This window comes from Hemicordylus capensis, chromosome 4, assembly GCF_027244095.1.
Source record: "Hemicordylus capensis ecotype Gifberg chromosome 4, rHemCap1.1.pri, whole genome shotgun sequence".
NCBI classification, from domain to species: domain Eukaryota; kingdom Metazoa; phylum Chordata; class Lepidosauria; order Squamata; family Cordylidae; genus Hemicordylus; species Hemicordylus capensis.
The window spans coordinates 261927206-261953895 of NC_069660.1; the positions used below are offsets into that span (position 1 = coordinate 261927206).

General features: G+C 40.5%; 1 protein-coding gene across 7 annotated transcripts in view; it reads right to left on the bottom strand.

Annotated features, from left to right (window-relative positions):
* TOX (thymocyte selection associated high mobility group box) overlaps positions 1-21841 on the bottom strand; it is a 347867-nt gene extending 326026 nt beyond the window's left edge. For 2 of the 7 annotated variants that reach the window (XM_053250485.1, XM_053250477.1), the window contains exon 1: positions 21096-21841. In XM_053250485.1, the coding sequence (XP_053106460.1) occupies positions 21096-21200 (105 nt within the window). In that variant the 5' untranslated portion in view covers positions 21201-21841. Of the gene's footprint in view, positions 1-18376; positions 18468-20554; positions 20621-20808; positions 20830-21095 lie in introns of those variants that run through there. The other 5 variants (XM_053250482.1, XM_053250480.1, XM_053250484.1 and 2 more) reach the window with 5 other exon arrangements.
* Between the last annotated feature and the right edge of the window lie 4849 nt (positions 21842-26690).

The following is a 26690-nucleotide window of genomic DNA, read 5'->3' on the forward strand; positions in this document are numbered from 1 at the left end:
GTAGACTTCTCCTCCAAGAAGTTATCCAAACCCCTCTTAAAGCCATCCAGGTTGCTGGCTGTCACCACACCTTGTGGCAGAGAATTCCACAAGTTGATTATGCATTGTGTGAAAAAGTACCTCTGTTTGTTGGTTCTAGATTTCCTGGCAATCAATTTCATGGGATGACCCCTGGTTCTAGTGTTATGTGAGAGGGAGAAGAATTTTTCTCTCTATCCACTTTCTCCACTCCATGCATGATTTTATAGGCCTCTATCACGTCTCCCCGCAGTGGTCTTTTTAAAAAACTAAATAACCCCAGGTGTTGTAGCCTTGCCTCAAAAGAAAGGTGCTCTAGGCCCCTGATTATCTTGGTTGCCCTCTTCTGCACCTTTTCCAGTTCTACAATGTCCTTTTTTAGATGTGGTGACCAGAATTGTATGCCATACTCTAGGTGTGACCGCACCATCCTTTTGTATAAGGGCTTCATAATATTAGCAGTTTTATTTTCAATCCCCTTCCAAATGCTTACTACCATAAGACCAGCTATCCTCCCATTTGACCATCTTCATTGGCCTTCTTGAACTGGTTCCAATTTTTATGCCTCCTTATTAAAAAGTGGTGCCCAGAAGTGGAAAAAATATTTCATTTGAGGTATGACCAGTGTGAAATCAAATGCAGTATAAAATAAACTGCACATGATTTGGAAACTATGCACATATTAATGCAACCTAAAATACCATTTATTTTTCTTGCAGCTGCATCACACTCATGTTTAGCTTGTGATAGGCCCCAAGATCCTCATCACATATTTCACGGACAAACCAAGTATCCACCTCCTTTTCATCAGCTTTATTTTTGCCTAAGTGCAGAAATTTGCATGTGTCTCTACTGAAATTAATTTTGCTAGTCAGCCTCCACCAATTTTTCCATTCTGTCAAAGTCATTTCGAATTTCATTACTTTATTCTGAAGTGTTGGTTAAGCCACCCAGTTTCATGTTATCAGCAAATCTCTCCGAGTCAAAGTAAGAGCTTCTCCATCTCCGATTACTTTTAGAAAGATCCTTAAGACACACCTGTTTTCTCAGGTTTTTAATTAAAACTAATTTTAAAATGTTTAATTGTTTTCCTCTGTCAAAGTGTTTTAACTGTTTTTAGTTCATTTTTATATTATAATGTGGATTATGTACACTGCCTAGAGATATACATATCAGGTAGTATATATATACGACAGACAAATGAAATGGGAGCTCTATCCAATCCTTCATCTAAATTATGGATAGAAAGATTGAAGACTATCATGACAGAGTTCTGTACACCCACTCAAAACCTTTCTCCAGTTTGATCAGAAGTCAATGATCAGTATATCAATATGGTTTTCTAACCAGTTCTGAATATATCTGATGGCATCATCATCTAGCCTGTATTTGACTAATTCACTATTCATTCATTCATTCATTCCACTTCTATACTGCCCTACCCAAAGGCTCTGGGCATTGCACAACAGGTAAAATACTACAACAGGTTAAAACAATATAAAAAAAATCTAAAACAGTTGAGAGCCATTTAAAACCAATTAAAAATACTTAAACACAATTTAAGAATAATCAAAATATCATAAGGAACTTTTGTCAAATGCTTTGCTGAAAACAAGACTAATCTTTCCCACAATCCAGCTACCATCCTTCTTTGAGGAACAGGGAATCTGTTCTTCCAGCTTTGAAAGACAGTAGTCTACAACAGCAAGGTTTTCTGGACCCAGAACAAGGATTGAACTAAAAATAAAAGATCTTATGATATAACGGAGGTCTGATCTCCAACCCATCCATAAACACATCTCAATTCCCAATGAAGAACAACAGAAGAACTGGAAAATGTCACGGACAACCCTGCACGTAACTGCCAAGCCTGACAAGAGTCCACCTCATATTGTGAAAATCATAGACTTGGATATTACCATAGATTCATTAGAGTGTAACAGTTGGTCACAAAACAGTAACAGTTTCTTGTCCGAGATTGCTATATCCATATTGTGCTTAGTCTATTGTGATCAGCAAGCAAATAGACTTAATAAGTCAAGGCATGTGAAAAATATACTTTGCCAGATTGATCTATTTACTTTTAAAGGCAGATTTTAAAGACTTTGCAGTGCCTTTAGAGAAAGTAGGGAAGAAATGAATTTCAAACTAAAACTAAATAAACATGTTGGAGGCAAGGTTCATGTGAGATAACACCTCGATAATTTCTTCCTGCATTACTTTCATCTAGAAAATTTAGCCTGAGTAAAGTGTTCCATGGCAAACTGCACCTTGGTGTCACAAACCCAAACAAGGCAGCATTTCCTGAACATTTGATACTTGGGACATAGTATTTTCTGCATAAAAATTAGAGCGATATACATCTATATACGTATACCATTTGGAAGAGGAGGAGATGTGTACGTTTTGAAGCATGGAAAATAGGAAGCATGAATTACCTGTGTTTTATGCTTCAAACACATGTTCCTCATAGCCCAATCCCACTGTATTCACTGGGACTTACTCACATTATACATGCATAGGACTGAAGCTTTTGATGTTGGCAAATTCAGCTGAGAATGTGGATGATCTGCAAGCTCCAGTAATGAAAGTCAAGGAGCACAGTGAAAAAATAGGACAACAATTAAATGTAAAGAAGACAAATCTAATGAAAGTGGGTACAGCAACCAGCCTTGGAATTGATGAGGACACTGAAGTGGTGGATAGCTTCTGCCTTTTAAGATCGACCATCAACAGTAAGGAATCCAGCAGTCAGGAAATACGCAGCAAACTAGCACTTGGTAAGGTTGCAATGAAGGCCTTGGAAAGGATATTTAGATGCTGTGTCATGTCTATACTTACAAAGATTAGACTCGTTAGGACAATGGTTTTTCCCATGACACTCTATGGATGCAAAAGCTGGACTCTGAAGTAGCAAGATAGAAAAGGTATTGACGCTTTTGAACTTTGGTGCTGGAGAAGACTTGTGAGGATACCATGGACAGCCAGGAAAACAAACAAATGGATCACAGAACAAATCAATCCAGAATTTCCACTCGAGGCACAAATTACCAGGTTCAAACTATCATACGTCAGACACACTGTGAAAACCCAGCTCCCTTGAGAAGTCCATAACGCTGGGAAAAGTTGAAGGAAAGAGAAGAAGAGGATGACCAGCAACAAGGTTGATGGACTGGATTATGACAGCAATGAATGCACCCCTGAGAGACCTTAAAGGCCAAGTTGCAGACAGATCATCCTAGAGAGGATCTGTCCACATGGTCGCTAAGAGTTGACACAGACTTGAAGGCACTTTATCAATTTTTTTAAAAGTTCAATTCAAGCAGATGCCTTCTCATTTACTTAAATCCAAATACTTGAACTGATTGGTTGATCAGACTGTTAAAAGTGTGTTATTGAAGAGTACTTGGTCTAATTTAAGGTTTCCACTGGCTTTATTTTCTAAGTTATTTGGTAAGGAAAGTAGGGACCATAACACTTCAAATGCTGCAATAAAAAAAAAAGTTCTAACATTCTCTTGGTACTTTAGAGTGAAAATGAAGGCACATAACCAAAATGGTTCTCAACACATTTACAATGCTTTAAGCAGAACTATGTGAGCTGTTTTAAACAATTTGGTACTCTGCAACATTTTTAACTAAATTGGTTATTGGTTATTTTAAAAAGTTATTTTTGTATGGCTGACCTATAAAAATAGAGAGCTAAGCAGAGTCAGTGAATCCGTTCATTCTGATATGCACATATGAAATACAATTAAAATCTCTATTCACATTCCTACAAGGCTGTCACTCAAGAGAAAAGCCTTTCTGACAACATTCAGTGAAGCGTACCAACTAACAGTCAAATGAGAACTTAAACAGTAACAGTTTTGTTATCAACATGAACAGATTTTATCAAGACAGAGTTCATTTTTTAAAAGTTACTTTTGTATAAAATGTAGGAGCCTTTTATTAAATAAAAAATGTGTCATAAACCTTATGGGTTTCATGGGAGTAATCTCTATCTATAAAAAAAAGTCTACCTTTCACTTCTAGAACAATGATTACAAGACAGTTTAATGTGGTGGGGGTAGAGAAAATGTTTTTCTAATTGGATTTTGATCATTGCTGTGTGTGTGTGTTTAAGTTTGGCTTGTAACAAGCTTATATAATGTACAATACTTAATGAAATGCTGATACATTATACGCCCACAGATAATATTTTAAAAATCAATATATGTGCATGAGATTTAATTTATGAGGTTACCTAGAAAGTATTATGTTCAGAATATAAATAATGCCACACCCATAACTACAGTCTCTGATGAAAAACTAATTAAATAATTCATATCCCTTAATAACTTTGGAACTAAGTCTATAAACATCAGTGCCAGTAAACATTTACTTGTTAAGCTACTGCTGGTGTATGTATCTTGAACCAGTTGTATTAGAGTTTTGTACAAATCAACCTCAGCAATTGAAATATTTGCCTTCTTACCTATCACAGTCAGTGACTGAGGAGGAGAGCAGATGCATCCTGACTATTAACAGTCATGACAAATTGTCTTGCTAATGAATGTTCCACACTGAAAGTGCCACAACTGATTATACTACAATTTTGCACTCCCAGATAGCAAGAGATACTTAGGAACTCCAGCAGTGGGCAACTCTAATGTTCTGCCAACAGGCCTTCAGGGCACAGTGTGGTATTTAGAAAAACACACTGTAAATTCCTTATGAATATATTCTAAAAGACTGGATATACTGTACACACAACAGGTTTTTGCAACATTAGATGTAGCAGCTTTAATGGATATAATTTAAACATTTTAGTATCATTTATAGTATGCACTTCTTTAAAATATTCCTTTTGTAGTGTCCTATTCCACTCGCTTCCCCTCCCTCCAAAACATTTTTTGTGCTTTGCATTTCACATAAAATCTCTCTTTTGTTAGTTTCTTTGTTGGTGCAAAATTGGCAGCAGTTCAAATTCAAAGTACTCCTATTCATTTACTGACCATTAAACCAATGTCATTCTAGTTCACATCAGTCAGGGAGCTAAGCTCTAAAAAACATAAAAGGCTTGCTTCACCACTGTCGAATAATGTGTACATTTTTACAGAGCTTAAACCCTAATGCTTTGCCTGAAACTAACAATACAGTATATCTTATCATTCCTTTTTCACAAGCAAGCAGCTGCTGAAACGCTTGCCACTTCAAAATATCAATTGCTTTGCCAGAGTTGTCCTCAACACACCCTGTCAAACTCATGTATATTGTGTGCAATGAAAATGCTGCAGCACTGAAAGCTAGAAATTGTGTCAAATTCGGCTATAAGAGTATGATGGGCAAAGAACAGTGTATGACAACCGTAGAAACCACAAACAATAGCAATGGGGCCAGACACTACAGATATCACAACTGTGCCTGTACATATTTTATTGTTTGTATTATATATTTAAAGCATGACAAATGAACTGTTGTATGCAATGTACAGCATAAATAAAAACTCGAGTTAGTCAGGCTTTCCTCCTTTCTGTTGATGATAGAAACATAGTTGAATTTCTCTGAACATTTGTTTCCAAATTAAAATGGGAGGGGAACAATGCAAGGTTATCAAAATGAGTAACAGAGAACACAAGACAATAGCACATGATATGAAAATGAGATTTTGGTCAGTTGCTTCTCTCCAAGGAGACATAACCAGGGTTACCTTAAAGAATGCTAGGCTATGGAAGTGGGGGGGGGAAATAGCGCTATGCCCATAAATTACAGTATACCTAATTTCAATGCAGATAAGTGCTGGCCTATTGATTTGCATGTTTCCTTGGCAAAATGGAAATCCCATGTGAACCCTCTTTGTCTGGAGAAAATATATTTTATAAAGCTTCTATGAATACAGCAATCTCTTTTGAAAAAAATTGTGAGCAATAAATAGGTTAGTAGCATAGAGCACAATGCACCAAGTTAAAATCTAAATAAATGTAGCATGCAGACAGATATAAGCATGTCATCCACATCCCACCCATGTTCACATGTGAAATTACTGTCTACATTTTAACTTTTGATTACTCTATGCCTTCAAATTCTGAGTACTGTAGAGGGCCCTTTTGTCCTATGATCTTAAACTAACCCAATCAAAACTGAGCTCTCACACTAAGCAGCGTATCAAGTTAATTGTACCATAGTTAGCCCAGTGCTCACATAACACACAGCCTGCTAAAACACGGGGAAAGGAGCATAGTCATAAAAGATTAGTTGCGACATACATTAATTTGTCCCCAGTACAACAGGGATGTCAGGCTTTGATACACAAGAAGCTTTGAGTGTCATTAACTCACATACAGTTAACTAAAATGAATAGATATGCTTTTAAGGTGTTAATAAATATTTTGGAAAGAAAATAGGTGTTTTAGGTGCTTGGGGGTGCTGACCTTTCCAGTGTTTATTAGTGGGACAATGATGCATTATTAACACACAGCAGCTGTACCTGAACTGCTGCCACAAACATAATAGGCTTTTATAGCCATCAGGGGAGTGAGATAGGAGGCCTTTATTAACCACTAGACATGATTAGCACATTATGCAAACTTCAGTAGGCAAATTATCTCTTATTGAAATATAATGTTGGTTATAGCCAATATACATTGGGCGGGGGGGCAGTTTACACACACACACTTTTCAGAACAATATTTTTTTAAAAAAAAATTACTACTAGTCAGTACATTGTGGGTTGGATTTTTTTTTTTTTTTTTTTAGAAGAAGCTTGCTGTTTTCCCCATACCCACTGTAGTTTTCTGCTGGAACATCTATGGCTTCAGCACAAAATCTACATTTAAGACTTCCACTTTTATATTCAGAGTATAAAACTAAACATTTCCATCGTAATTAACTGACCTGGTTAATGAGCAAGGAACCTGATGTTTCTAAAACACATTTCCATTAAGGATACAAGTAGGTTTTGAAAGATTAGTGCTGCAATAAATTTTCAAGAGTTAACTTGAAAAATAACAGCATAATTTACTTCAAAAAAAGCTTAATTTTGGGAAAGATTATCCCATTATCCTTAGCAACTGAATACAGCACTGAGAGTCCATTATGAGCAGTCTTTTATGCCCTAGCAGAAAGTCATTAACATAAAATAAATCATTAACTATGATATTAAGCTCTTCTATCTGTAGGTTTCTATGACTAATTTTAATTACTGCATTTGGCAAATGTAAAATGTATCTTTTATTGAAAGTTGTTCTTGCCTTTTTAGAATTATTTTCCCTTTTTTAACATTAAAACTTGGAGCATATATGTATAATGAGTATCTATTTAATTTTATTCTTAGCCAAAGGGCCTTTGTTACACTGGAAATCTCTTCCATGGAAAGCAAGTCTGCAAACAAGATGAATCATTTCTGGACTGATCAAGCTACACATTTAGAAAGATCCATAACATGTGTGTCTTTTGTAGGAAAATATATAAACCAAATCCAGAATTTAATATCAACAGCAAAGATAATTATAGCCCTCTTACAGAGTTGTATGTGTACAAAGTGTTTGGGATGTTATTAAAACCATAGGAAGCAAGAATGCAACAAGGCAGACAAAAAGACACCTTTAAGTCAGACCAGTGGCCTCTGATGAAAAGTCAGAATTGGCATACACCAAATAAGATTATTCATCTATATGAAACAATATTCTATAGCCATTCCTTTTTGTTATCAGTAAGATATGTTACACAATATTAATATGAAAGATCAATGGAGTGGAACGATGGAATAAAGATTTGTTTGTTGCAGGCACACACAGAAGATAGACTGAGTTCCACTGATGGCCCCTGGTGGACCACAATGTATTTGATCACATCTAATGTTCTTAAATCAGAATGCATACAGAGGATCACTAGGTTAGTAATGCCTTAAGAGATCCTGCATATGAACTCTTGCTTTGTAAATGGAACACACATTGGTGGATCATGGAGATTTTAAGGGGAAGAAGTGGAGCACCCAAGATTTCTATCATCCCATCCCAGATAAATAATACAGGCATGTATAAAAGTTCAAAAAAATTATGTTATTTTACCAGAAAACAATATAAACTGTTAAAGATATATATGGGCCGAAGTAACAATCAAGATGGGTGCTGAGACAGACAAATCTGGGTCAAAGCTGCAGGGTGGGCGCAAAGAGCAGACAAGGAAGCAGGGTAGCTGGAGTAACAGGGAACACTAGGCATTCTTGTGGGAGGAAAAGCTCTTGTGAAGCATCGGCTTGTTTCCTCATGATACCTGGCAATGATTGTGGCCAGACATTTAAGGTGGAAGCCAGTGATGAGGGTAGCAGAAGGCCAACAAGACTGATCATGGCCCTTACACACCCCTTGTGTGTGCCTTACACAAGGGGTGTGTAAGGGCCATGATCAGTCTTGCTGGCCTTCTGCTACCCTCATCACTGGCTTCAGTCTTCAGGGAGAAGGCGAAAGGAGATGGGTACTAAAAGCGACTGTGAACTTCTCCACTCCTGCATCCTTGCCCTGAAACTGAGGCCCAGCTCAAGATGCTGTCAAGCAAGAGAATTATAAACCCACTATGTACCAGCTTCTACATGGATCAAGACTAAGTGCCCCTCCACTTTGTGCATGGAGAAGGAAGAACACGAACGAACACACACACACACACACACACCCAAGAAAAGAAGAGAAAACTCTGATCCTCATCCATAGCTGTGGGAATGTGGGGGATGGGAAGATAATACAGACTTTTTCAGATGATACTTTTAGGGTCTGATACTAAAAGAGGTTTTGCATTCACACTATTCTTGTATTCACACAGCCTGCCCAGAGTCAAACAAATATGAGATCTCCCAGTTCATTCTATAGTCTCCCACCCTTCAGTGAGGGCAAGGGAGAAAGCACACAAGCCCCAAACATGCTCATAGGTGTCCTCTGTAGAGTACTATGGCACACCCTGATTCTTTACCACTGCCCACAGCAGGAAGACAGGACCTGTCTTCAACATTTAACTTTTTCTTGGGTCTAGGCCACTGTTTCTCAACCAGTGGTCCGGAGACCACAGCGGGTCCCCGGAGACTTGAGTGATGGTCCACGGCTGGGAGGTAAATCCCCCCAACAATGGAGGAGGGAGTGCCGGATTAACCTAGGGCCCTGCACTTTGTCTTTCTTTTTGTCTCCTTCAATTAGCTTGTTATCATTTGCATGCCTCTGACTTTTTCTTTTCCCACCCTTTTAATACCTACACGGAAAGGCAAGTTACAGGAAAAAAGATGAAGTAAAGGCAGGAGTGTTTGCAGATTCGGCATGGCCACAGCCTTGTGCTGGGGGATGGGCTTTTTGTCCCATCCCCAAGCACAGGCTCAAGGAGAGCTCCAATTGGCTGGGGCTAGGAAGGGAGCGGGGAGTGCGCGCTCTTCATGTGGCTCCCTCACTTCCCCTTCCTCTTTGGGCTTCAGCCGGCATCTCTTCCTCCCTCCCCTCAGCGCAGAACGGTGTTCGGCTGGTCGTCCTTTTGGGAAAAGGCAGGAGTGTTTGCATACTTCCACAGGTGGGACGAGTTGGAGAAGTGTGTGGCAATGGACCGAAGCTTGTGCATGAGGGATGGCTGGAAAAAGGGTGAGCTGGAAGTTTGAGGAGGTCAGGTTCTTAGGGTGAGGTAGCAGTCCTGCTTCTTTTTCCTTGGAAGTGATTTCTGAAATCAGTGGGCGTTTACTTCCAAATAAATGTGTGGAGTGCAGGGGCAGGGGGAGTGTGGGAACTACTTTCTCCAAAGTGGAAGTGTGTGCATGTTTCCAGGGAGTTTACCCTTGGTTTTGTAGAGATGTGCAAATGTTGATGCCAGTTGCCTTACTTTGCCCACGAGTATGAGAATAGATAAAAAGTTGGAGGGCTACTTCTGAACAGGAGGGAGAGACCACTGTGCCTCACTCTCTGAACTGTAGAGTCACCCCATAGACTAGAGCGGCCGCTGGTGGGTCTCAGATGTTTGTGGGTGCTGGTGGGTCTCGGAAGAGCAAGAGTGTATGTGTGCACCCTTCTAGCTTTAGCTTTCAGAGGAAAAGAGGGAGATCTTGCTCAAGAGAAGCCCACGGTAGAAGTGGGATGCTTCTCCTTTTCTGAAGGACTGCTGGCTAGTTAGTGGCATTACAGGTGAAACTCGGAAAATTAGAATATCGTGCAAAAGTCCATTAATTTCAGTAATGCAAATTAAAAGGTGAAACTGATATATGAGACACACGCATTACATGCAAAGCGAGATAAGTCAAGCCTTAATTTGTTATAATTGTGGTGATCATGACGTACAGCTCATGAAAACCCCAAATCCACAATCTCAGAAAATTAGAATATTACATGGAACCAAGAAGACAACGATTGAAGAATAGAACAATATCGGACCTCTGAAAAGTATACAGTGTACTGTGCTTGATTGGCCAGAAAACTCGCCTGACCTGACCCCATAGAGAATCTATGGGGCATTGCCAAGAGAAGGATGAGAGACATGAGACCAAACAATGCAGAATTGCTGAAGGCCACTAATGAAGCATCCTGGTCTTCCATAATACCTCATCAGTGCCACAGGCTGATAGCATCCATGCCACGCCGCATTGAGGCAGTAATTGCTGCAAAAGGGGCCCAAACCAAGTACTGAATACATATGCATGCTTATACTTTTCAGAGGTCCGATATTGTTCTGTTCTTCAATCCTTGTCTTCTTGGTTCCATGTAATATTCTAATTTTCTGAGATTGTGGATTTGGGGTTTTCATGAGCCGTACGCCATGATCATCACAATTATAACAAATTAAGGTGTGACTTATCTCGCTTTGCATGTAATGCATCTGTCTCATATATCAGTTTCACCTTTTAATTTGCATTACTGAAATTAATGGACTTGTGCACGATATTCTAATTTTCTGAGTTTCACCTGTATATCCAGTTTCACATTCATTTAATATCGTGTGTGTGTGTTTTATGAGTATGTAAGCAAAATACGTTCTTGTTAACAAATTTTACTTTCTTTATTAACTTAATACATATGAAGACATACTGAAGACATATTTATTCAACCGGGCTTTTGCAGGGTTTCTTAACCTTGGGTCCCCGATGTTGGTTGTCTTCAACTCCCATAATCCCCAGCCATAATGGCCAAATGCCATTGTGGTTGGGGGGTATGGGAGTTGAAGCCCACCAACATCTGGGGACCCAAGGTTGAGAACCCCTGATTTACAGTTTTAATGTTTAATGTTTGCTTTTAAATGATTCCAATTGTAATGATTTTAATTATCATAATATTATTTTAATTGTAACTGCCCAGAGATAGAAGTTTTGGGAAGTATACAAGTCTGTTAAACAAACAAACTTAAACTTGAAACCGCTTTACTAACTGCTGGCCCTGGAAACTGCGCACGAAGAATGTAGTAGTCCTTGAAACTGCGCACAAAGAATTTACTGGTCCTTGACCCCGAAAAGGTTGAGAAACACTGGTCTAGGCAGCTGTTTCCTCTAATTACAGCAGATACATTTTATATTTCTCTGAAGGGCAGTAGGCAGCCTCCCAGAAGCACTGAGCAGATATATGTAGTATACCCCATTGATAAGATGAACACAGGCCCAAATTTATTTCTGCCCACCCCTGCAAGCTAACAAGCTTTCTGCATCACCAAGGAGCTAAAGACCTTGTACAGGCAAAACTCTAAGCAGGAAGAAAAGGACACAGAAATATCCTATTCTAAGCAGAGAGAAAAATACTGAAGAAAAAGCCTTCTATCCTTAACCAAGAAGAAAGCCACCATATGCAGAAAACCCTTTCTTAGTTCGGCAGTTTCTGTACAAACCATTAACTCTCTCATCCTGCTTCTGATAGCATTCTCATTAGAGGAGTTTTCTACTTGCTCATCACTTACACCAATGTAAGCGCTGGCTCATCTTGGATGCATCAGTTCATAAATGAATATCAGTCCCTACATATTTTGAACATCTTATATATCTCTGAAAACACTTTTTTTTTGGTGTGGTACAACATGGTATGATGCACTTCTAGAAACTGAGTATTCTAGAAGTGATCTTTTTGCCTCTCACCTCCATCTATCATCTACCAGCTATGTCCTAGGTCAGGGACAGTGTTCTTGCTAAGAGGGATTCCCAGACGTTGTTGTCTATAACTCCCAGCATCCCCAACTGAAATGGCTTTTGTTTGGGTATTCTGGGAGTTGTAGTCAACAACATCTGGGAATCCCTGTTAGAAGGAACACTGCTCAGGGGTAGGCAACCTTGACACTTCAGCTGTTGTTGAACTACAACTCCTATCATCTCCACCCACAATTTATCCCCTAGCTATTAGCTGAGCTGTTCTAATGTCACATCAACATTAGGATGTGCTAGGAGAGGTCCAGGAATGAAACTTCTATGATGAAACATGAAAAGGTTGTTTAGCTGAGGAAAATATGTACAGAGTTTAGGAACAGAATAAGAAGCTGAAGGTGAGTAACTGAGAGGTAAAGCAACCAGCAGTTAAGGAACATGGGGCTGACAGTGAAAGGGAAATAAATAGTGGTTAATGTCCAGAAACATGGAGGTGAAAGAAGAGAATGAGAAAAAGGTAGAAGATACAGAATGAGAAAAAGGTAGAAGATACAGATAAATGAAATAAAATAATGGAAAAGAGGAAGCTGAGGGAAACCCACACAGTGCTAGGGGCAGGAAAAGCATGTGCTGTTGTCAGAAGAGGACAGGGTGAAAAGACACACAGGGTTTTCTGCACAGGCAGAAAGCATAGGGCTTGGATTTAGGACAGAGAAAGTTATGGCTGAAAAGTAAAATATTTAATTGTTCTAAAATAAAATAATTCTTTCATTTCAGCCTTTGCGGCTAAAAAGTAGAGTCCCAAGAGATTCACACACACACCCCTGAGTTAAGAGTTATAAATTGGAAAAATAAGGTGGCAAGTGCGAGTGGTGGGGCTCGCATAGTTCCTAGGAACCAGCTATATACTGATGGCAAAAAGGGCAAAAGGCAGGCAAGAGAACTATGAAGACAAATAAGTGAAAGAAAATGACTGCTAAGTCTGAAATATTAGTTTGAACTAATTAGTCAGTCTCCTACTGCTGGTGTCTAGTATAAAAACAAAAAACATATTTTATTCTCTATTCCAGATGTATCTGCTGTCTCTATTAGGTGTCTATTACCAGAACCTGTCCCAATAAAACAAAAAGGTTGGAGAAGAACTCAAGGCAAGACAGCTACATCAAAGTAAAACTAAGTTTATATCACAGTAGATTTCTAGAAATTCACATAGGTGTATTGTAAACACATATCAATGGATTATATACAAGCAAATGCTGAAATTGCCAGGGTGTAATTTTTGTTGTAAAAAGCCTCATTTACATCCTACATTTTCAGTATTCCGATTAGTTGAAATCTTTTAGTTAAAATGAACACTACAGCATATAAGAAGCAGAAGATCTGAACAGATTTTTCTGTCTAAGCTATTGCCAAACCAGAATGCAGTTTTTGTTGCAGAGAAGATTAAAACGTTGCCGTTTTCAAACCAAACGCTGTAGGGGGAAATGTTACAACCAGAAAAATCTCATTCAGGTTAAAGCGAATTCCATGTCTTGCTGCCTATAATTAACTGTCTGTTGGCACTTGCATTAAGAACCACATTTTCAGATCAGTGTATTACTCAGGCTTCTTAATGAACAACTATTCCTTGGGCAAAATATCCACACAGGGCAAACATCATCTCCATAAAATGGAGGGGGTGGGGGCCGGAGTCAGCTACTACCACTGTTATCTGTCTCAAAAAAATGACAGACGTGGAGAAGGAGAGTACAATAAAATGCACTTCTCTTTATCCCTTCTTCAATCAACAGGAAACAGGAACTGGGGAAAATAACTGGGATTTTATTAAATAACTCTAGCTCTGAATATCCTAATCTAGGCACCATGGCTCCATGATGCCTGGAATTTGTCAAGCCCTTATCTAAGAGTCCACCAAGACTTTCAAAACTGGGTTTTAAAGGCTAAAAACTTCAGATGACCTCAGGTCAATTTGTACAGCAATTTTCTCACCAAACAAGGTGTCCAACAGACACTTTGGTAGAGGTCCACTTCAGATCTGTTCTTTGTGAACAGATTTACTGCACACCTGATTCCCTGCATCAAAACACTTCAAAAGGAATTTTGTTTAGCCTTGAAGTGTTGTGGTAGAAGCCCAAAGGCATGCTAAGTCCACTGACAGGAAAAGGTTCTAAACAGATCTTTACTGAGACTTGACAAAAAATGTCATTGCTTGCAGATAAAATTAGAGTCTGAATAGGCTCTTACTCCACATTAATGCCACTCAAGTAAATATAACTTATCCAGGGGTAGCAAGAAACAGCATCTTATATTACTTGTGTGTGTTCATTGTGTGTTTTCATATTTCAAAAAAGATAAATGCTCAGAGCAGTCATTTGAGCTTATCTAAGCATACCTAACTGCTTTCCCCAACACTACTACTCATTCTCAACACCACCTAAAAACAATGAAAAGTTTATGCTTTCATGTCCCTCTATTACTAACATTTCATTCTAAAAACTTAATTTTGTTTAAACACAAACAAGGAAATTATGTGTATGTGATGTTGCAACAAGGTGGTAAACCAAATGAAACCGGTTTTTGTTTTTATAATTAGGAGGCATATTTAGCATTGTCAGCCAATTAAGACAACAGCTAGAAGACTAATATATGAGTTTTATGAAGAACATCTGGCTGATATGCAGCATAATAAAAGTCGAACAAAACCATGGGCGATACTTATGAAAGAAGAACACAATGTAAAAGTGACCAGAACAAAAGTATCAATATTGACTGTTGAAGGTAATTTAATAAGATCAAGAAAGCAATGTTCATAGAAGAACTGAAACCTAATAATGTTAGAGATGACATGAAAGAAGCCATGAGATATATTGGTCACTGAAAAAGTTAAAATCTTCTTGGAAAAAGGTAAATTCTTTCCTTCCTCATGTGTTATCTATAATCTGTTGGTTGCTTTCAGTTCTCAGCTTCTGTAGTTAAGTGCCTTCAGCTGGCATGCTAAATTTATTTATTTATTTATTGCATTTATATGCCACTCTTCCTCCAAGGAGCCCAGAGCAGTGTACTACGTACTTAAGTTTCTCTTCACAACAACTCTGTGAAATAGGTTAGGCTGAGAGAGAAGTGACTTGCCCAGAGTCACCCAGAAAGTCTCATGGTTGAATGGGGATTTGAACTTGGGTCTCCCCAGTTCTAGTCCAGCACGGTAACCACTACTCCATGCTGGCTAAATGGAGCACTGAGGATGGTATATTACACCAAAATGTTTGCTTGATTTTGTTTTAGCTTACATGTTTTGTGGAAAAATCTGTAAGTTATTTTAATATATTTTACACATTAAAGAGTTCATTTGATGTTTGTCATATATGAAGTACAATGCATATATTGCTGGTATATCATCTTATTTGAAACTCAAATATCAATTAATCTGCATATATTTGCTTATTTATGAAGAAAAAAGTATTGGTTTTAGATTATATACACAGAAGCTATTCTCACGACTGCGTGGAACCAGGGTAAGGGAGGCCAGCCCAGTTCCGCATGGTCATGCTGCAATGGTAGCCATGTGGCTCCCAGCAGCAAACCTAAAATATCCCTCCCCTTAAATGAGGTTAGCAGAGCAAGTGCTCCATTAACCTGGTTTTTTTCAACTGAGAGACGCTGCGGCTCCGTGCCATGGCAACTCATGAGGAAACCCCCAACTCATGATGAGACCCTCCAACAAGCCTCCTGGCCTCAGAGGTCTCCCCAGAATGCCCCGCGCACTCACACAAGGCATCCTGGGACATCCGGGGGCCAGGCGGCCCCCAATACCCACCGCCCCAGCAGCTCCATGACCAAGCTGGTAATCATGTGGGCGGCCAATCCGACTGCCCAGGGACAGCTCCCTGCTCGTGCGCGGGGAGAGTTTGAGCCCAGTTAGGCTCCACATGTTGATCATGTGTAGAGCCTCAGAGTGTTGCAGCAGGCACAATTTTAGTAGAGTTATTTGCTCTTGTGACAGAAAATCATATTCCCTTCTCTCTATGATGGTGCATCTCATCTGCAGCTTTTAGAAGTACTTATAAGAATAATTAACATCTTTTTAAAATGTGTTACCTTTGTAATTGGGGTTCCTTTATTGCCAATAAAAAGGATTTTGATGTATTCAATTTTCTCTTGTATGTCCCCTACAATCCTATAAAATACAAGTTCTAACTGGAATCCAGGCTGGTAGACAGACTGAAATAAGTAATCATACCAATTCCTGACTTATATAAAGTAGTTTAAGAGACTCTACACATTTAAAAAATCACCAACACAACAAATCAATAATACACTACAGAAAATCCTCTCTTAAAGATGTGAAGCAAAACATGTTATAAAACACCCTAACTACCTTTCAGGGCAACAAAGAACAAGGTCAACATTCATTTTGAAGCCACTCAACCTCTTTTGCATAGATATTCAGTAACATTTCAAAATCGAGTAGCATAAGTACATTAAAGTTTTCCAACAGGATTCTAGAATTCAGCAGTTCAGAAAAAATGATGCTAGACTAGTCAGGAATAAGATACAAAGCTAGCCTGGAGAAAATATACACTCCTGGAATATTTTGTAGGAGCAGTATACAACTTGTGACAAAGATAATAATACGGTACTGTAAATAATTTGACTCTTTGATAGAAGAGAATAAATTAAGAAGTTTCAGCATATATTTACTATGTACTCTTTACTACTGTTACATTGTTCCCTACCCCTCATTTTCTGTAGTCCAGTTCATATTCTCTCTCTCTCTCTCTCTCTCTCTCTCATTGTATCTTTCTATTGCATTGACAACTATCAGGAAGGTTAAATGACTTGTAGGTTTCTATATATTTGAACTCCTGCAAGCAACAAAGGCCCTTATCCACGCCCCCCCTTATTCTTGGCATAAGTCAGCATCCTATCATTACAAATGTGAAAACAAATGCATAATAGTGTTGAACAACACACTGCTGGGGGGAAAAGCAATTTGCAAAAATGACAAGCAATGTTTATTCACAGAACTTATAAAATAATACCTAGAGAAACAAGTACAACTTCTTTATGGATATATGTTTAAATTGAAGGTATATCATCAAATAAGACCAAGAAATTATTTTACTACTGTGCTCACACAACACCTATATTCAATAGTACACATATTAAAGTATACATATCTTCTAAATTGTCTACCTTCCAAGCCCAAAATTCCTGAAAAGCAACCCTACTATAGTTTCAGAGGTGAACCATATTACCTAAAGTCTAAATCTGTCTGTCCAGCCTATGAGCTTCACTATGTTATTTCAAAAGCTGACCTATATAGAGCAACATACCATCCATTCTCTCTGTTTGTATAAGGGATACCTCACACAGTTGCCATAACCAACATTGTTTGCATTGTTCTTTCACTTTTCTCCCTCTGAGGCTTAGATGGGAGAGAAACATGATCCAACACGTATGTACAAAGCACACTACATTACAAGAGAAAACATGGCAGCGGCCAACTAAAATGTTTAATACATTATTTTAAGTTTATTAAGAAAAGATCTCAGCCATCTTTTTTTTTTAAGACAGCCAAAAGGAAAGCAATAGAGTGTAAAGATGTACATTATTGCATTTTATTTAAAACATTATGAAATGCATTTTATTAAACTACTGATTGAAATCTAAATATTGTCAACTCTTATGTAACATGTGAACTACATTATATGTCTGAACTAGATTATACACATCCCGGGATCATACACAAAACTTACATTAACTGCCAGTTACTTCTAACAAGTTTATAAATACTTACTCATGTGATACATTTTAAGGCCACAAATGTAATGAAGAGTAACTTTGCTGGCTTACATAGGATTACTCTGAAGTAAATGCAACCCACACTGTATAAGAACTATTGATAAAGTAAACAATTCAGAGTAAACTTTGCCTTGCTGATTAATGTGAAAATATGGAGAAAACATTAAATGTAGCAGCTATTATTCCTACAAAACAGTCAATTGATTTCAAAGAAAGAAATATTTTTGCCTGGCATAAAACTTTTATTTCTGTTATTGGATATAGGTTGGTCTTTGCATCCTTTCCAAAGAATTTATCAAAATTAACTGAAGATGATGCAGCATGAAAGAAAAATATATACAGAAACAGTTGATTAAAAAAATTGACTGACAGAAGTATATTTTCACCACCAGGAAAAACAGGACACATAAAGTTAAGGCTTCATAACAATGTTAATCATCCTGGATGGATGGGGCTGATGGAATGGAAGAAAATGAGATGTTCAGTCAACACATACCTCATAGAGGCCCAGTCAGCAAAGCTACTCTCAGTCCATTTACTATAATCAATGGTCATTGGCAGACCTGCTTGACAGAGACATGCCCTGCTTGAAGAATGTGCCTTGTGAGAAACATTCCTGGTATGGCACTCCTGAGCTTTTTTTTCTTTTAAAGACAAGGTGAAAGTCTTACAACTATGCATTTCTGAAATCTATTATCCAACTTGGCTAAGTTAGACTGACTCATTTGCATAGTCAAAGAAAAGTTTGCTCCTTCTTACACGGTTAGACTTAACCAGCACACTTGTTCAAAAAAAAGAGGGGGGGAATACTGATTAGGAAAAGAGGAGGGGGAAGGCTTTCCAAATTAATTTATTCAGTCAGGAGCGATACCCACCCAAAATGATTTAAAGTACTTAATTGGAAAATGATTTAATATATTAATGTAATTCCTGATTTTCCAAAGCATTTAACTTTTAAATTAAATCTGGCCCACCATCTTGAGGATGATGAGCAAGATGTGTATTCAAGTCATTACCTTCTTTTTGAAGCTTTAAATCACAGATAGATTTAATAACTGTTCGTCCAGTTTTCATTGCCAAATGGCTCTTCAAGCACTTTGGCGCTTATGTTATTAATTCTACCCAATGCTTTTTTACTTTTCAGCATGGCAGGCTTACAATTCACAATAAAAGATAATAGAGATTATATTTTATAGTAGCAAGTCACAGAGTAAAAGCAGTTCCATAATCATCATTTCTGAGTAAAGGGCCTTAGCATGAACTAGCTTAACACTTTCAGGGCCCTGTTCCATAGCCAAACTTCAATCTTCTCTTCTTCCCATTTTCCATGGTAGCATACCTGGAATAAAACTTTTACAGAAGAGGTTTTATTGATCTTAGCCATACAATCTAGATGATAACTGAATACAAATCTGGCTATGAAACATAAACTATGAAACACAAAGCTATGAAATGCCTTGTAACCTTGCCCTCAGGTTCTACATAAAAGTAATCAGAAGGGCAAAGTAACTCCCTTGTTTCACACTTGTCCTCATCAGGGATAAAAATGGGTTCCACACAACATGAATGGCAGATGAGATCATGCTGGAAATATTTCCTGAAAAGTGAAGCAGGATTTATCACAGTGCAGCAGTTTGTGTTTGCAAGTAGCAAAATAGAACTCTTTATTTATATCATAAGGTCTGGGTGCATTTGCACAGAATTTCTGTGCAGAAATATCCCATGAATACATATACAAACCCATGGCACTAGAGAAGACACAAAAGCAGAATGTCCCCCCGCCCCACCTTATAATGTAAAGGGAACACATTGCCCTTCTGTAGAATGATACTGGCCATCCCCAGCTCCTTGTATGCTGTAAACCAATAATCAAGCACAGAATCATCTAAAAGCAAGAAATAGCAAAGTGCTGATTATGCAGATAGGGAGTTTATACAGCACAGAAAACATCTGGTGCTGCCTGCAAAAGCGCCAGCCTTCCAGAGCAAGCTCTTAAACAAAAGCCTAACAGGCACCCAGGTTTAAACAAATCTCACTACAAGTGCTTGCTCACAGCCCTGTTCTCTCCCCTCAGTGGGGGAGGGGGGCGTGTTTCAAGTAATGTTTTGGAAAGCTTGCACTTCCTGATTATTTCTTATGACCAACACTGCCCATTCCACAACATCAGTATTTTGTTTTTTAAGCGCCCACCATGCAGGGTATAGCAGCTGACTCAAGCTAGAGACAGAACGAACGTCTGTAGAACATAAAGAAATTTCTGGACAGAAATATGAAATACCAAAGATCACAGCACAGAACCAAACAGAACACTTAGACCAACTTGGTTTTTCTGTGTGCCTCTCCTTCTCACTCACTTCTTATCCTGGCTATGCCCCATTGACAACTTTGCATTCTTCCTCCTCTCCCACTCCCGAGATCAGGGAGAAAACTTATTTTTCTAAACCTTAACTATGTTTACATGCAACTAACGTAGCTTGTTCTCGCCTAACTCTGCCGTTCCTTCAGTTAAACTTGTCAGCTTTCGGATTCTGAAACTCCCACAGTCCACCACCACCCACACACAAACTCTTCAAGCTCAGGCTTTTGCTGATATCTGACACAAGAACCGGCGTATAAAAGGCAATGCTTTGTCATTCCGAAGATCACTCGCTGAAAGCAATACCAAAGAGCTTACTGAGGGTGTATTTAAATCTCCCGCATACGAATCCAAAGCGTGCAGCAGAGACGCTACTTAGAAGAGACTTTCAAGCTTAGGGACTGTTGTGATCCTTGGTGCATGTACGGCCCATGGAACTTACTCATGAGGAACCCAGATTGGGACTGCGACTCAGGGAAGCAAGACTATTCCCTTCCCAACACACACACACACACACTCTTCACCACAACCATTCCAAGATTTTATTTTAGAGACACCCAGATCCAACAGACCTTGCAAAAACGGTTCCTCGCTTGTCAGTTCCCTTGCAAGCCCTCTTCGGTCACCAACACAACACTAAACAACGGGAAAGCAAGCTCTTCTCCCCCACCACCACCACCTCTTCACACACACACACCCCACAAACACACACACGCCGCTGGTGCTTTTCCTCAAGTGTTTAGCACAAGTCTAAAACCTGCCAGGCTTGAACTCTCTCATGCACCCTACAGCCATGAATCCAGCCCGCTCGGGAAAGAATTTGGAGGGGGGGGAATCAAAAAAGACGACGCACAATCACCTTGTTGCAGTAGTAGGGGTCCAAGCAAGGAGAAGGTCCCAGGCAAGGAGTATCAGGAGCGGCTGCAGACTGGGATGGTGGTGGTGAATAAAATCTTACGTCCATTGCACTAAAACATTCAAGCAAACTCCACGTCTTCCCTCTTTGTGTTTATTATGTTCAGTGGGGGGAAACCCGAAACAAAACAAAAAGCCCCAGAAGACTGAGGTGCCTGAGTTTAGGAGAAGAAAAGAAACACCTTCCCTACCTCACATCCGTTTGCGGTTTGAAAAAGAAAAGAGCGAGGGAGAGAAAGTCTTCCAAAAAAGCACCGGTCTTTGCAGATGGCTGCGAGAGAGAGAGAGAGAGAGAGAGATAGCAAAAGCTCCCTCCGTTCTCTCACGGCAGGGCAGGTAACTTCAAGGAGTTCTGGTTTCCCCCACACACCCACTTGGCTAGGCACAGGGCATGGAGCTCTCGGTCTTTGGAGAGTTGGTTCTTTTCTCCCCCCTCCTCCCAACCTCTCTTGCTCTCTGTTTTCTTGGCAGTGGCTTTATTTCGGGTGTCTTTATTCTCCACACCTTGAGGAGTAGAGGAAGCAAAAAAGCTGCCGTCGAGGGTAGAAGCGAGGCAAGGATCCCAGTTCGGAACGGCTGCCCCGCGTTGCTGGCTACCGGGTGCACGGAAGGGACTCGGCGCGCGCCGCTGGTGCTCCGAGTGTGCAGCTTCACACAAAGGAGCTCGCAAGTCCAGAGCCATTTGCTGCTTGCCGCGGAACGCGCGGGGGAAGCGCAGACAGGGGGCACTGTCGCATCCGCCAGGCAGGCCTCTCTTCTCAGTCTCCTTTCCTCCCCCCCACCCCTACCCCCTGCTAGTTACTATGGTACCACCTCAGCACAGCGCGGCTGTAGGAATACGGGAGTTGGAGGGGAAAGAATTAGGCAGGAGAAGGGACGGTGTGTAGAAAAGGAAGGAGGCGGAAGAAAGCGAAGGGACAGAGAAGTGGCTTGAAGGTTGGGGCTTTGTTTGAGCCAAGCTGAGCCCCAGCTTCTTGCAACATTGCTAATAATAACTGCAGAGTTAAAGCACCTCTGAGCATGTGCAAAGTGCAATTCCATCCTTCATCACTGGGTAGCAACAGACCGCTCCAAAATAGCAATAGCAATAGCACTTACATTTATATACCGCTCTATAGCCGAAGCTCTCTAAGCGGTTTACAATGATTTAGCATATTGCCCCCAACATTCTGGGTTTGATCTCTCCAGACCGCTCCAAAAGAATGGAGGATTGGAACCCCAGTATACCACTTGCTGGAATTAAGCAGACTGGGAAGTTTTATTATCTATTTATTTGTTTAACAGGTGTATACCCCATCTTTTCAGACCAAAGTGACCCCAAAGCAGCTAAAAAGCACACAGAGCAGGAAGGCCATACAAAACACTGAAGCCTATTGCCTGCAAAGCCCTGAGAAGCATGTCACCTCCTCAGCCACAAATGCATTTGAAAATCTCTGCATTTTTCATGTGTACAACATGTTCATGGGAACCATGACTCCATTTACAAACTGCATAGATGCAGTCATCTATGTATGTGTTTTATTTGTGTGGGGGGGGGACTGAAGTAAACACATTACTACTACTACTACTACTACATTTATATTCTGCTCTTACTCCAAGGAGCCCAGAGCAGTGTACTACATACTTGAGTTTCTCCTCACAACAACCCTGTGAAGTAGGTTAGGCTGAGAGAGAACTGACTGGCCCAGGGTCACCCAGCTGGTATGGCTGAATGGGGATTTGAACTCAGATCTCCCTGGTACTAGTCCAGCACTCTAAACACTACACCACACTGGTGTATAATGGTGTATTAATATAAATATATTAATAAAAGCAGTTGATGCTCCACATTAATAGTTATGAATCTGAGAGAGGGAGCTGCCCCCTTTGCCCTCTTCCCCACCTCGCCACAGACACATGCCCATGTATAGTCTACAATGATGGTCTATTTAACCTGTAAGCAAAGCTTTCCTGTATTAAAGAAATGTAAACTACAGAAAATAAAGCAAAGCTTTGGAAGCAATGAGCAGAGGAAAAAGAAAAGCCATAGAGGAGTGAGAGAAGAACAAAACAATTAAAACAAGAAGGAACAAAACAGCACAGGAAGTGTACAACCTGTAGAGTTGCCATGTCCCCCAAAATAATGGGTTTTACTCAGATTTTAAGCATCTCACCCAGCTTGCTTAGCTGACCCAGATTCTTTCAGATTTCTTTCTTTCTTTCTTTTTTTAAAGCTACGCTCTAGCCCTTGTAGAAGCAGAGTTATGGAGCAAAAGGTGCAGTCACTATTCTGCTCATAAATTATTTTCCAGCCAATTTACATAATATGCAAATTAAGCACCCGGATTTGGAAAGCCAGAATATGGCAACCCTAACGACCCAACTCCATGGCAGCACAAAAGGCAGGTGATCACATGTTGTATGTTGCAAGAGCTCGTCGTTCTTATGATGATGAAGTTGAAATAATTCCAGATGTGTATAAGGATTTAATATAAACAGCTCCCAGGCTTGGTGGAGGAGGCAGCAAGTGGTTCTTGTGCCCAGCACCAATGTAGTTGCTGGGCAGGCGCCGTGCCCAGTGGCAACTCAGCTGCTAGTCATTTTAGAGGGATTGGTGGGTGACCCTCGCATGCCCAATGGTAACCCAGCTGTTGAGTATAGTGGAGAGGTCAGCAGGCAGTGGACGGGTAGCAAGCAGCCCTCGCACCCAACAGCAACAAGCTTAGTGGAAGGGCAGCAGGTGGCACTGAGTAGATTAACTAGTTTAGTTAATCACTGAATATCCTTCAGGCTGCTTAATCTGATCAATACAGTTGTGACCTTTAATTCACCAAATAAATGATAGTATTGCATCTTCATTACAGCATTTGGATGTAACAGCTAGGTTGGCTAGTTACAGGAATAGGGAAGAGAGTCTATAGTTCTGGACTGTCGCATACCCCTAGCAAACTTCCTTTTTTCCATCTCCCATGCAAAGCAGCCACAGGGAGACACTACCTAGTAGGGATGTGCACAAACCTGTTTGGATGCCCTTTTACGGGCCTCCAAACAGGTTCGAATGAGCAGCGGTTTGGCTGGTTTGAAGGTGGGGGGATACCTTTAAGGGCAGTGGAGGATGCTCTCACCCCTCCTGCCGTGTTTCCCCTGCTGGTGCTGCACAATAAAAGAGTCTGGCAGTGTGGCAGTGTACCTCCCTGCCACCCCATTGCCTCCTTGGACCAGAAGTAAACAGAAGTATCCGATGCACGTGCGCATGTCAGGTACTTCCGGTCACTTCCATTCTGACGAGGCAATGGGGTGGCAGGGAGGTACGCTGCCACTTCTCCGGACCCTGTTAACGTGCAGCGCCGGTGGGGGGAACACAGCAGGAGGGATAAGAGCACCCTCCCCTGCCCTTATAGGTATGCCCCCCTCCGCCCATTCCATGCACATCCCTACTATCTAGCCAACCTAGATAATTAGGCTTGTAGAAGACTAGGAGTGAGTTTCCTCTGGGTATTTAGCAGGTTAAGACTGGAAAGGAAGTGACAAACTACAATGTACAATTTGGTTGTACAACAGCATTGCTCTAGTGCAACACTAGTCTAGATGTATGCCACTAACTATTAAATAAATACTATTAAAGGGTTTTAATATATGAGTTGTTCTTGAAAAATGATTCAGTTATACCAGTTCTGGACTAATTATAGGCCATTTACAGAACTAATCCTATAAATTAATTAATTACTATTAATTAATTACTAATTAAACATAATATCAGCACCTAAGTGTAGAATTAATCATTAAAGATCATGCCCACATACCTCTTACGTAAAGTACGTATGATACTGCCTTACCAAGTATAATCATTGGTATGTTTACACTAGGGATGTGCACAGAATCAGTTCAGAGGCCCATTATGGGCCTCCGAACCAGTTTGAATGGTTAGTGGTTCTGCCGGTTTGAAGGCAGAAGGTGGGGTAGGGTGCACTTACCCCTCCCGCTGCTCTTTCCCCACCGGCACTCCGGTTTTCCAAAGTCCGTGTGGCAGCAGCATACCTCCTTGCAGTCCTGTTTGCCCGCGTTGTCCAGAAGTATCTAGCGTGCCTGTGTGAGCATCTGCACATCGCGCCTTCTGTGTGCGTGCCCACGGGCAATGTGCACATCCCCGTGCCAGTGTGCACAGGCACGCCAGATACTTCCGCTTGGTTCCAGCAACGGGGGCAAATGGGGCAGCTGGGAGGTACACTGCCGCCCCATGGAGTTTGGGAAACCGAAGCACCAGTGTGGGAAGAGCAATGGGAGGGGTAAGTGCACCTTCCCCTGCCCTTAAAGCGGCACACACCCCCGCCTTCAAACCTCCCTGCACCCGGTTCCATGCACATCCCTAGTTTACACTACTATTGTCTATTCTGGCTATTATGATGGGAACGCAACCTTGGACTGTGTACATGCTTTCACACACACTTCCAAAAGTTCAGTGATTCTCTGAAATTATTAGACAGTGCTAATGCAAAATCTACATGAGTCTGTCTGAAGGAAAGACACTTGGTGGAAATAAGATCTACACATAATTGTGTACACAAGTTGAACTTAACATCACAGTGCTTCTTTCCACCCATAAAGCAAACCTGTAAAATCAAATATTTGATTTTACAAGTTATCTTAAAGGCCAATCCTAAAGTGCTTTTCCAGGATATAAATCCTGGGAAAGGGGCATAATAATAGTACAGGTCCGAATAACAAGGTCTTCCTGTATACTACTTTTTGCATTGTTTTTAGTCTATATGCTCCTATAGCTATCACAGATCTGTTTTTGTCTGCGTCCATCTTGGCCAAAAAAACACTCTAGCCTGCCAAGACACATATAGGGTGGTTCTCACGATAGCAAGTTGGTTGGAAGAGCTTTCAGCCAAGATGCAGCAGCCACACGTGTTTCCAAAAACCAACCATATGGGCAGAAATCAATCATATATAAGAACATAAGAAAAGCCCTGCTGGAGGAGGCCCAAGGCCCATCTAGTCCAGCATCCTGTTTCACACAGCAGCCCACCAGATGCCTCTAGGAAGACCACAGACAAGAGCTGAGGGCATGCCTTCTCTCCTATTACTGCTCCCCTGCAAGTTGTATTTAGAGGCATCTTACCTCTGAGGCTGGAGGTGGCCTATAGCCCTCATACTAGTAGCCATTGATAGACCTGTTCTCCATGAATTTATCTAAACCCAACTTAAAGTCATCCAGTCCACATCTTGTGGCAGAGAATAGGGATGTGCATGGAACCGGCGGCGGGTGTGTGCGTCTAGTTTTAAAAGCAGGCACGTCCGAGACTTCTGGTCATATCCGGAAAATGCGGGCTACGGGGCAGCAGGGAGGTACACTGTCACCCTGGGGGAAAAAAAAACCAAATGCCGATAAGGAGGAAGCAGCAGGAGGGGTAAGTTCACCCTTCCCCACTCTTAAAGCATCACCCCCGCTGCCTTCGAGCTTTCCCGCTGCGGTTCCGTGCACAACCCTAGCAGAGAATTCCATAGGCTAATTATGCATTGTGTGAAAAAGTATTTCCTTTTGTCAGTACTAAAT